At 43.9% G+C, this 12,999-nt stretch overlaps 1 protein-coding gene across 4 annotated transcripts in view; it reads right to left on the reverse strand.

Moving 5' to 3' along the window:
• Nucleotides 1–12,999, reverse strand: part of LOC121279642 (endonuclease/exonuclease/phosphatase family domain-containing protein 1-like) — a 43,306-nt gene that overhangs the window by 17,305 nt on the left and 13,002 nt on the right. For all 4 annotated transcript variants that reach the window (XM_041190839.1, XM_041190840.1, XM_041190838.1 and 1 more), the window contains exons 2-3: nucleotides 12,115–12,974; nucleotides 4,503–4,554 (exon numbers count right to left, since the gene is read on the reverse strand). In XM_041190839.1, coding sequence (XP_041046773.1) covers nucleotides 4,503–4,554; nucleotides 12,115–12,956 — 894 coding nt within the window. In that variant the 5' untranslated portion in view covers nucleotides 12,957–12,974. The remainder of the gene's footprint in view (nucleotides 1–4,502; nucleotides 4,555–12,114; nucleotides 12,975–12,999) is intronic.

Raw genomic sequence — 12,999 nt, forward strand, 5'->3', positions numbered from 1 at the left:
TGACGGGTACTAATCCACCAAATTTCTCCTGTCTAATCAATGGCAGATCCATCTACTCTTGATAATTTTCTCTGTCGTTGAGGGTGAAACTAGTACATTTTTCTTCTCTCCGTCCCTCTCTGGCCCTGTCCCATTTTCACAATTCATGGCAATAGGACTGGAAAGCGAATTTCTCCAAGGCCTGTACGCTTCAGGTTTTGTAACCAATCGCAATGGGCAAGGGGCTGAGTTGATGGGAAAACCAAGCAAGTGGCATAAACCTGGTAATTCCTGCCTCTTCATGGGTGGAAGTACCTGGTCTACACTCAGTGGCAACAAGACTAAGGTTCATCATGTAGCAAAAGTAGAAGAAGGAGGGCTTACAAATGTGAGTGATGGACTGTCACTCAGTGGCTTGATGGTTCAGGTTCCAATATATTGCAGCATCATGTCATAGGATCATAGAATGCTAACAACTCTGGAGGCCATTCAGCCCATCATGTTCATGCTGGCTCTCTGTAAGAGCTAATAAGCTAGTTCTGCTTCCATGCCTCTTCCCAGTAGCCCTGCTTGTCAAATAATTATCTATTTCCCCTCTGAAAGCAGCAATTGCGTTTGAAGCAAATTCGATCTCAGGCAGCACATTCCAGATCCTACCCACTCAATGAGTAAAAAAAAATGTTCCTCCTATTGCCTCTGGTTCTTTTGCCAATGACCGTATATATCTGTCCTCTGGTTTTCAACCTGTCAATGGGAACATTTTTTCCCTATATGCCTAGGCTTCTCATGATTTTGAATACCTCTATCCTATCTCTTTTCTACTCTAAGGAGAACAGTCCCAGTTTTGCCAATCTATGCACATAAATGAAGTCTCTAAACCCTGGAGCCATTCTTATAAATCTTATCTGCACCCTCTCCAATGCCTTCACAACCTTCCTAAAAATGTGATGCCCAGAATTGGAATCAATACTTCAGCTGAAACTGAACCAGTGTTTTATAATGTTTCATTATAGCTTCCTTGCTTTGTGTTCTAAACCTCTATTTATAAAGGCCCACGATCCCATATGCCTTATTAACCGCTTTCTCAACCTGTCCTGCCGTCCTCAGTGATATGTGCACATCTACCCTCAGACCCCCTGTTTATGCATCTGCTTTACAATTGTACCCTTTATTTTATATTATTTTTCCTTATTCTTCCTACCAAGATGTATCACTTGTGTAAATGCTTTAATAGCCTTCATTAAAGGGACTCCTTCTTGGATGGGAACTTCCTACATTATGTCAGTCCATGTGAAAAAAACCTCAGTTCAATAGCCTCGTTGTGGCCAGACATTTGTTTTAAATTTTGAAATGGACTGAACCTGGTTTTGGAAAAAAAACCTGCAAAATAAACAGGGAAACTGAACCTGAACAGACTCATAAGGGATCCAGTGAAAAAACAGAAAAAGAGACTCACAGATGGGACTCCCCCATCTCCCTCCCTAAGCCTGGTAGTCACTCCAGGGCAACCTGCTGGAGCTGAGTTGCAGGAAGTACACTGTTTATTATGAGAGCCTTGGAACAGGAACTGCAGGAATTATTTACAGAAGGTCAGGGAAGGCTTTCTGGATCAATGGCTCCTGATGACTGTGCAGGGAGGAGCTCCCTCGGCTTCTGTGAGTCACTGATGGTATTTGTTCTTTAACCATTTGCAAACTCCAGATTGTGCTGTCTGGCATCCCTTGTGCCCCAGTTTGTGAGCAGACTGCCCCATATCGTATGAGTCACTCAGGCCAGGAAGGTTCTGGGTTTGTTGGTCTGAGCGGAGTTTGCAGATCTCAGCTGTAGGTTGCTGCGACTCACGTCCATTTTCCTGAGAGAGGGAAGGCTTTCCCTTCACACTCCTGGTCATTTGCCAAAGATTGCTCCTGAACGCATGTGGGCATCAAGCGCAGTACCAGGCATGTCTGTATTTCTTCTCACAGTGCAATAAGCTGCCTGTGACTCAACAGAGAGGCTGCCTCAGGAAGAACATTGACCAAGATGCCAGAGTGTTGCCTATGGAATTGCACTACCCCCAGCAAGTAGTTGGCGGTATCAATAGACATGTACAGTGGAGTCTTGAAGTTCCTACTTTAGTGCTTTGGGCACACACTGGGAGCACATATCAGGAAAATTTGCATTCTTGTTGGGAAAATTCACAGGCCCAGAGTGCAGAATTTCCTGATCTGCACTTTCACGGTGTAGGGAATGCTGAATTGACAGATTCACACTTGTCTCTCTCCCTCTTTGTCTCTCTTTGAGCCACGCTGATTGAAATATTTACATAAGCAGTGAGTGCTACAGTTTTAGGTCCCACTGCAGCCATGATTTACTGAAGAAGGCAAAACAGAAGCAACATGCACCTGTGACAGAGAACAGGTTAGGTCAACATTGTACAAATATTCAAAGGCGTTATAAATATTCACATCTGTATTTGGCACCAGTGTGACACATGCTTGGAATCCAGTTAATCATAAGGAGAGAGAGCACATTCAGAAGCCACACTGAATAAACTGCATTCCAGCCAGATATTTGTTTAATTAAGCCATCTGAGGTTAACTAATGGATTGCAAATCTTAGGTGACTGAGGTGAAAGATCAAAGGAGCTAAATTTATTCCAACCAAAGATTAGGATGGAAGGAATGTGCATTGGAAGTGACTGACGAGGTGGCTGTGGAGAGTTTGTGTAAAACATACCAGGAGAAGATGTTAAACTGGAAAAGGTCACTCGGTCGATCAAGCCCACTCCTTCCACTCTGTCACTCACTCAGTTGACAGAAGGTTATTTTGGAAATATTTACCAACACCTTAAGCAAGAAAATGCCCAAGCTTCTTGCTTTTGGGGTCCACTTAATGCATATCCTGGAGTCCCAAGGAGATCCAGATATATAAACTCTCAATCTGTCCTCACAAATTTACAGAAATCGTGAGTTCCTGATGTATCAGATTACTGAGTAAAGGGCTCCAAGATTGCATTTCCCTTTTTTAGTTTTATGGTCTAATGGGAGTAACAAAAAATATCCATCCCACTGTGGGAGCGTTTGAGTCCCCTCTCCAACTTCAACCTCTGGATTGCTTCTCCCTCACATATTCTGGATTGCTTTAATCCCAAATCTCCTCCCACTCAAGATTTCCTTGCCCTGGATTGTGCCTCCCTGGGTTACCTCACCCCCGTTGCTCTTCCTACCCAGCCACACCTGTACCACACCTGCCAATCCCAGGATTCTTTCCCTTCTTCCACTCCTCCCAACACCTCGCCCCACCCCCAACCAGCTGGGTTGAGGCTCCAGATTGTCTTTTTTCTCCCTCCTCCAGATTCCCTCCCTCTCATAGTCCCAATCTGCGGTCCATCTCAGTGTGTGAGCCAGCCCATTTCTCACAATGGGCATGCTGCAGTGGGACCTGAGAGTGAGGCCTGAACAGTATGGGCCTCCCAGGCTGGATTTGACCAAGTACTGTGACTCCGGCTCCCAACATCCCCCACATCTCGGAACTCCTGAAATTCCTACTTTCTTTTGATTTATAGGGATAATGATTTGGATGGCTTTGAAACCAGATTTAATTTACTTTGTGAATAAATCTCTCAGTGAACAAGGGGTGAGCAAACTGGCTACCTCCTGATTGTGCGTTTGCCTTGCGTGATATTCATCACTGTTTATTGAACATTGCACATTTCAAATAGAAAATCTGCAAACGCTCAGCAGGTCAAGGTTCAGTGCAACATGTGACTACTACTTATTAACCCTCGAATAACAGGAATGCTTGACCGTAAGGTCATACCTCATGACCTCAGCCACATCCCACCACCAATACTGAGAAGCTCTGAATAGAAAATTACATTTGTGTTAGCTTGTACAGAATGGCCAGAGCCTTGGGGGAAAGCAAGTAGTGAAAAAAAATAAAGACTTAACTGGCAGAAATTACCCTGAGGAAAATTCCCCTTTAAAATGAGTAAGCTGTATTTTGACATGCAAGGTTCCAGGGATGAGGAACTTCAGTTATGTAGGTAGATTGGTGAGGTTGCGACAGTTTTCCTTGGAGAAGAGAAGGTTGATAGGAGATTTGACAGGAGCATACCAAATCATGAGGGATCTGGACAGAGGAGGTATGAGAAAAACTGTTTCCATTCTTGAAGAATCGAGACCAGAAAGCGCAGATTTAAGGTAATTGGCAAAAGAAGCATCGGCGACAGGAGGAAAAACTTTTTTGTGCAGTGAGTCGCTTGGATCTGGAAGGCATTGCCTAAGACTGTGGAGGAGGCAGGGTCAATTGAGGCATTTAAGAGGGAGCTGGATTACTAACTGAAAAGGGAGAACACGCAGAGCTATAGGGAGAAGGCCAGGAAGTGGCACTAGGTAAATTGCTCTTACAGACAGCCAGCATGCACAAGGTGGGCTGAATAGCCTCCTTCTTTGCTACAGCCATTCTGTGATTCTGAAGACTTCCCTGCGTTAGCAATGAAAACTCAGTAAGACTCAATAAAGCAAATCGGTAGGAATTACCTTATCTAAAGCATCTTCATGAAGTACCTCCTGTATCGCCAATAACTTGATGCTGTAAATGACACAATGTGACATCAGTCACTTCAACTAGAAGCCAAGATCAAAATTTTCCCGATCTCATGGAGAGAGATTTGGAGGTGGGACAGGGAGCAAAATGAGAGCATCTCACATCTGGGTGGTTCATCTCTGCAATCCGCTTATGTGCAATCTTGCCCAGGGTAGGATATGACTGGAATTGGTTACCCTCCCGGCAGCGACGGGTAGCTACTTAAGCTCCATTATGTGTCCACTTGGGGGAAAACCGATGATGCCACTGGGATCTGTGCCAGTTTGTATTGTATCAAGTGTGATAAGGGTTGAGTTGAGACCTTCATCACCAGAAAGTAAATGATGAGATTTTTCGCTGATGGTTTAGAATGGGGTTCAAACTTCAGTCATGGAGGTGATTGGCATTGCACTGTCTCATACCACAACAATAAGCTACAGCGTGCATTTATACAGCATCTTTAACATAATAAAGTGCTTCACAGCACCTTTGCAAGGTGCTTCACAGGATCGTGACCAGACAAAATTTGACACCGAGCTGTGGATATTTATTGATATATTTATTGATATAATCTTGTAATATTTATTGATACCATTTTCTGTATATTAGGTAACACGGCAAGGCACTGAAGAAGAGTATAGAGTTTTCTGGTATTAGGAGATAGCAGGACATAAGACTGAAAGCTTGGTCAAAGAGGTGGAGGTTTAAGGAGCATCTTAAAGGAGGAGAGAAATTCAAAGAGGTTTAGGGAGAGAATTCCAGAGCTTAGGACCTAGGCAGATGAAGACATGGCCACCAATGGTGGATCGAGGGAAATCAGGGATGCGTAACATCAGAGTTTGAGGCACGCAGAGTTCACACTCAGTTTGTTTGCGTTAAATTATTCCATTTTAGTTGATGGTGGGCATAACAATATCCCATAACGTATGTCATGGTTTCAGAGCAGAGAAATACTAAAGAAACTGAAATGTAAAGAGCGTTAGAAAGGGGGTGGGGACGTTGTGGTTTCAGGGGTGGGGGCGGAAGAGCCAGATTTATTTCAAGCTCCTAATGTTTTCATGACCGTTCTTTACAAAACTGCATAATTTACTTTAATTGGTTTTGAATTTTTAAAGTGACTCTCTCCCATCCCCACATATCTTTTTACCAGAAAAACCTGATGAATTCATTCCTAGCCATTTGCAACACTGGCCCTGTACTTTTAAAAAATATATTAAATATACACATATGGGTTTCATTGGGAAAGGCCATCATATGTTGTGCATCTCTAGCCGCCCTTCAGAATGTGATTGTGAGTGGCCTTCTTGACTAGCTGCAGTCTGTGTGGTAAAGGTAATCCCACGGTGTGATTATGAAGGGCATTCCAGAATCTTGACCTGTTTTCAACTGTCTATCATAACTGCCACTAGATAAATATTGACAACAAACTGGGTCTAACAAAGGCTGTTCAAAGCCTGCAGTTACCCAGATAACACGGCATGGTCATAAAAGCAAAATTGCTTTCAGCTTTATAGATTTTAGGATGAAATCAAATGTGTTGTGTTAACTCAACGATGTTAACTCTCCTTTTTGTAATGAGAGAATTGAGATTGCTGAGTGCTGTGTTGCACCACTCCCTCCAACACTGGCTGCAGTGTGTACTGTCTTGATGTACTGTAGCAACTCATTAGTCTGGACCAGTTGGGCAGAGTGGCCTCCTTCATTGCTGTGAATACCTTATAATATTTATTGATACCATTTTCTGTATATTAGGTAACACGGCAAGGCACTGAAGAAGTGTATAGAGTTTTCTGGTACTTGGCTGAATATTTTTCCCTAAACCAATTAGATTAACTGGTCATTTGGCTTAATACTGTTAGCAGAAGGTTACTGATGTGGAAGGATTATTGTACGTGTCTAGATATCAACAATTGCTACTGTCATGAATCATGATATTACAGATTTTAAGGACATCAGTTTTAAAGGTACATTTCTGTTTTCAAACCTTTACATTGAGGTTTAAAGCCTTTTTCAAAAGGAAGTATGGACAGACTACATGGCACCTTCTGGTGTTTATTCAAACCTGGTCAGACTTATACCTCTAATGCTGGCTATGAAAGCCCTTAAAAATGCAAAGACCACCCCCCCTCCCCCCCAACCAACCCCCCCCCCCCCCCCAAGGGCTTTCCATTCTAAAAGATGTGAAAAAAAACCTTTTTATTTCTGAAGAACTTCAAAGGACCTCAACATAATCAACTTTTTTGTCTGGTGGAACAATGCTTCGTCAAAATTAACATAATAGCAGCCATTTTGCTTTGGTTGTAATAAAACAGGCTGAAAACAGCCATTTTAGTGTGCGGAACCTGAGGAAGAACTCTGAGAAAAAACTTAAGAGAGGGTTCTTGATCAAGGGAGGACAAAGAGGAAGGTAATTGATTGCTGTTTTGCCAAAAAAGTCCAGGCAAGTGCTATAACTGCAGAATTAGTGAGGAATAGGAAACCTCTCTTTCTCCCAGGAACCTGCTGACCTGCTGAGTCCACCTGAGAAGGCAAATCTCTAAATAATTAACTGCAGAAACCATCGCAGATGCTAAACTGAATCTCAGGTTTCAACCCCTTCATTTTGGAAAGGAGCAATTCAAGCAATGGGCCTGCAATGATATCTCACAGAGCCTGATTTGAAATCTCATCCTTAAGTGTTTTTTTTTAAATTTTATCTGCTTTTAATATTTGTATCTGTATTTTAGTTAATGACTTTTTCACTTTTACCTAAGTAACTATCAGCAGTAGTTTTGGGGATAAACTAACCTTTATCTTATTTAAGACTAAAGCTTGTCTGCAGGGTTACCTTTAAATTGACCACTCATAAATTAAAAGGGTGCTATATACACACACAAACTCTTAGCTCATGGACCACTTTAAGGAAATGCCTCTACGTGGTCGAGACACTGCACTTCAAGAAGTGAGTTTGATTTAGATGTTGTGATATGATAAGGTCTTGTGCAAGCACAGAAATTCCTTCACTACCTTCTTTCTATAAGGCAGATACTCTTCGTGTGGAAAAGTCATCCCTTGTGCCACATTTCGGTTGTTTTATAATCATGCTCTCCTGTTCTCCCATCCTGATTCTTTCTCAAAGCTCAGCAACATCCTGGATCTGTACTGGGTTTTTATAATAAAATACCAAAGGTGCTTTGTAGAGGAAAGACACTGACCGACTGGAAAGCAATTCAGAAGAACTGGCCGAAGCCAAAAACAAAACAAAGCAGATGACACAAAGATTGGCCGGGTGGTTAACAATGAGGTTGAGCGTCTTGGGCTACAGGAAGTTTTGACGGATGATCAAATGGGCAGATAAGTGGCAGATGGAATTTAACACTGAAAAGTGTGAGATGATACATTTTGGAAGGAGTAATTTGACAAGGAAGTATTCAATGAACGGCATGAACTAGGAAGTTCTGAGGAACAAAGGGACCTTGGCGTGTGTGTCCATAGATCTCTGAAGGCGGAGGGGCATGTTAGTGGGGTGGTGAAGAAGGCATATGGGGCACTTGCCTTTATCAATCGAGGCATAGATTACAAAAGAAGGGAGGTCATGTTGGAGTCGTCTAGAACCTTGGTGAGGCCACAGCTGGAGTACTGTGTGCAGTTCTGGTCGCCACATTACAGTAAGAATGTGATTGCACTGGAGGGGGTGCAGAGGATATTCACCAGGATGTTGCCCAGGATGAAACATTTAAGTTATGAAGAGAGGTTGGATAGACCTGGGTTGTTTTTGTTGGAGCAGAGAAGACTGAGGGGCGACCTGATCGAGGTGTACAAGATTATGAGGGGCATGGACAGGTTGGATAGGGAGCAGCTGTTCCCCTTAGTTGAAGGATCAGTCACGAGTGGACATAAGTTCAAAGTGAGGGGCAGGAGGTTTAGGGGGAAAAACCTTTTTTACCCAGAGGATGGTGATGGTCTGGAATACGCTGCCTGGGAAGGTGATGGAGGCGGGTTGCCTCACATCCTTTAAAAAGCACCTGGATGAGCACTTGGCACATCATAACATTTAAGGCTATGGGTCAAGTGCTGATAAATGGGATTAGGTAGGTAGATCAGGTGTTTCTCACGTGTCACTGCAGACTCGATGAGCTGAAAGGCCTCTCCTGCACTCTGTGATTCTGTGAATAGGTTTTGAGGAAGTTGTTAAGGCTGAGATGAAATTAATGGGGGTGTGGGGTGCGGGATGCGGGGGTGGGGGTGGAGGGGAGGGGGGCAGGGGGTGTGAAGTTCAGCTTCTGTGGCAGTACAGAGAGGTCGGTATCAGACCAGCCATTTGCTTTTATATATGGGCTGGGTTTCCAAACCATTGATTTCATTCCTGCTAAGTTGAAGACATTTAGGGAGCAAATTCTAGAGGATGCGGCCCTGGTGACTAAATGAGCAACCTTGGGAATGTAGAATCCCCAAGGGCCCAGAGAGACTGAACTGTCGGACACAGACTGGGACACAGGTTTGGGGGAAGTAGCAGAGGTAGAGTGAGAAGGAATTTGTAAATGATCTCAAGGACTTTGAATTCAGTGTTTTGGGTGCTAATGAAAATTGACAAGGACAAGGGGTGATGAATGAATGGGACCAAATGTAGACTAGAATGGAGAAGTTGAGGTTATTTAGGGAAATATGGACCGTTGTCCTTGTTGTCCCCTTTGTTAACTGAAATATGTGTAAATTCCATTCCTCACACAACCCATGACCAGAGGAGCCTTTGTCAAAATGGCTACTTTCAGCCATTCATTGGTCAGGATAAAATGGGGGGTGGGGGGGAGGGGGGGGTGCAGTTGAGCAGCCGCCCCGCCCTGCCCCACAGCAATAAAGCACTGCGAGGCGAATTAACGAGGGTCAAGTCGGACTTCCACCCCTCATTGGGGCTGAAGCCCAGCCCTCTGCAGCTACTGGCCAATTCAATTGGCCAGCAGCTCCATTAGTCCCAGCAGCGCCACAAAGGCATCAGTGGCCGCTAGGAGGACTGCAGCAAAAGGAGACAATGGCTATCCGGAGCAGCTAAGTCTGGGGTCTAGGGCCGGGAGGGTTAGAGTAGGTTAGAGCGAGGGGCGGGGCAGGAATAGGGTGGGTTTAAGAGAGGGAGGGGATACAAAGGATGGGAGAGTTGAACTATAGTGGGGGGGGCATGCTCTGTAATCGGCAAAGGGCAGCCCCCGAAGTGCGAACCCTCCCTTCCTTCCTTCCCTTTAACCATCTCAGGGGCCCATCTTGTGGTGTGGGCAGTGTATTATGAGGGTCAATTGGCTTGATAACAAGCCTAATTGACCCTTAAGTACTTACTTAAATGTGGCGGGAGGGCTTCAGATTTTGGCACCCACACACCCTTCATATAATGGGGGTGAGCTTAGGAGTGGGCAGGAAGGTGGTGGGGCGGGCGCTTGACCCATTTTACATGCCGCCCCCTCCACGGGAAACACGCCTGCTGGGGGCATGTAAAATTCAGCCCTAGGCATTTCTCTTGGGAAGGAATTGTGGGGGTGGGGCGTGGGTCAGGCTTCCACAAACCTCCTACTGGTGTTGCAGCTGCAGATCGCAAAAACCCCAGTGAGTGGTCAGCTTCATGTTTTGGAACTTTGACAGTGATACTGTCTTACCTGATATGGTGATCTGTAAGAGTTAGGGGACAGTTTTGAATATTATTTCGTTCTTCTTCCAATCTTGTTAAAAACCTTTAAACCCTGTGGTAACACATTTGATTAACTGCCTCATAAAATTTATTTGTGCACTATTTTAAATTTTGCCGCTAGCCGATTTATTACAAGCCGATTACCAATTGTGTTAAATTGTGTACAACGGAATTACATCGTATACAACCAGTGCGCTAGGAGAAGAAACAAACCCATTGTGCATTCAACACCCACCATTATCAACTCATGCAATTTGGCACAATGATAAACTCTGTAGTTTTCTTCTCTTGTCAGTTGTGGCTCTATTTCCTATGCAAGTACTATGAATTTGTATTAACAGTTACGGAGGCAGCAAAAATGGTGTTTTTTGAGCAAAGCCGAGTGTTACCAAACAGTGAGCATCGCACATTTACCTGGCCCTATTCACTGTGCATGAATCTGAAAACTCTGGAGTAGTTTCCATGGCACTCTCCTCATCTCCCACTGTCATGAAGCTATTAATGTATATAATATTATTGGAAAATATTTTTCTTTTAAAATAGAGGCTTAGTCTGTGGGTGTGTCTTAATTGGATTAAAGCCTGCTACTCTGGGTGCTTTGATGTGCACTAGTTTTGATATGTAAGAGAGATAGCGTGCATTTGCATGTTTTGAATAGAGTATTCAAAAATTATAATGAAAACAGACACCAATCCAGCAGCTACCAAGCAATATGTTTATTTTACTAATAAAATTGGTACCATGAAAGGGGTTTTACTGTTCGAGAGGTTTAGTTCAGAGGTTGTTGATACAATGAGAATTAACATTCAATGGGCCGAGGTAGGTATAAAAAGACAACCATGTTAGGTGAGCAGAGCAGAGGCAATGTGAGATCAAAAGACAGCTGTAAGCCTCCAACTGGCTCCACAGGAACCAAAGTGAAAAGAAACTTCATTTTGATTTTGTATGGTAAAAATGCTTTGCCTAGTGTTTGGTTAAGTCTATGGGTTGCTGTTGCCTTAATGGAGATTAGTTTGGGAAATTGTTAAATGTTATGATAGTAGTAATTTGTAGCCATGTGTATATATATTTTAACTTGTGTAAATTAATAAAATGTTTCATTTAGTTTAATGTAAAACCTCGAGAACTTGTGGTCTGATTCCTGAATTTAGAGTTGCATCTCAAACATAACACTTAAAATAATTGGTTATGACAGTTGTTTGAAGTTTCCCTCTGGGTTTTTAAATAACTCCACTTTACCAATTGCATTGGTCATAATACCCACCATACACAGGCGCTTTAGCTGTTTCTCCATGGTTTCCAGCAAAATTTTGGTGGGGAATAGTTTTTTGATTATTTATTTGGGATGTGGGCATCATTGGCCCAACTGGGATTTGCTGCCTATCCCATCTGTGTGCTTCTGAGGCCATTTCAGAGAGAGCTAAAAACCAACCATGTTGATATGGAAGTGAAGCCAGACCAGGTGTGCACAGGAGGCTCTTTCCTTAAAAGACTTTAGTGAAGCATCTGGATATTTAGGACAATCTGGCAGCTACCCAGTCATACTTACTGATGACAGGTTTATATTTTCAGATTCTTTCTTGGACTGAATTCAAATTCCACACTGCCCACTCAAGTTCTCTGGATTATTTGTCCAGTGATACAAGCAACTACATGACTGCACCCTCAATCAGATCAGGAGAATTTCCTTATGGAAATTCCAGGTATCTGTTTTCTGGGAGTTGATACATTTAAGGGAAGGCAAGATAGACACCCAATAGAGAAATGAATAGAAGCTGATAAGGTGAGATGAAGAGTGGAGGGACGAGACTCGCGTGAAGCATAAACACGGGCATAGACCAATTGGGTCAAATAGTCTGTTTATGGTTAGTAAATTCTATGTAATTCTATGAATAAGTGATGTTATTACAAACCCATTTTCAAGCAGCATCAAGCAGATGACTTCCCTCACTCCTGGATTGTTGACCTTGTCCAAGGTGAGGTTCTGAAGGTTCCAAGTGCCAATACGGACAACCTGTCTTCCATCAAAAATCCCGGTGAAGGCCTCAGCTGCAGGCTGAGCTAAAGAGGGCTGATCCCAAACCCTGGAGTTCAAGCTTAGGTTCTGTAGGCTGTAGTAAGACAAGATTTGTTTGGGCCTGTCCTCTAACTGAACATATGAATAGGAGGAGACAGGTCTTGGGAGGGTGACAGTGAGTTTGGGTCTGATGGTACCCAACAAGAGTGTGTCCATCCCGGTCACCTGAAGTAAGTCATCGATGTGCTTGAAAGGCCCATGCACAGTGCGGTGACAAACGATGCAACAGGCAAGATCCTCTGTGATTCCCAGTGACGCCATGAGCTCCTTCTCTGGAGCAATGTTTATGTTCAATTTGGTGGAAGACAGCAGATCAAAACTGGACAGATTTTCCAAGGATTGGGAGGACTCCCTGCTGCTCACACAGATCTCTGGCCTAATCAGTTGAAGTGTCGTGGCCCCCACTCCAGTCACCAAAGCCATGTCCTCGATTTTGCGGAACCCCCCGATCTTGTGGCGGTAAAGCACGATGTTGTGCGCCAGGGTCCGGTTAATCCCTTGCAGTGTCATCAGCTCTTCCTCTGTGGCTGTGTTGACATTAACCTGGTGGTAGGCTGCCAAGCTGTGGGCAAAGCTGCATGTGGCGTTGAGGTGTGGCCCTTTCTGCCGCTTTCTGCCCTTCAGGTGTCGGGGTCCCAGGTCACATTGTGGCCGGTGGCAGCTCAACTGGTAGCCCATGGCACTTTGCCTTTCTGTCTGAGAAATTCAAATGCACCATCAT

This window comes from Carcharodon carcharias, chromosome 7 (genome assembly GCF_017639515.1).
Source record: "Carcharodon carcharias isolate sCarCar2 chromosome 7, sCarCar2.pri, whole genome shotgun sequence".
In the NCBI taxonomy this organism is placed as follows: domain Eukaryota; kingdom Metazoa; phylum Chordata; class Chondrichthyes; order Lamniformes; family Lamnidae; genus Carcharodon; species Carcharodon carcharias.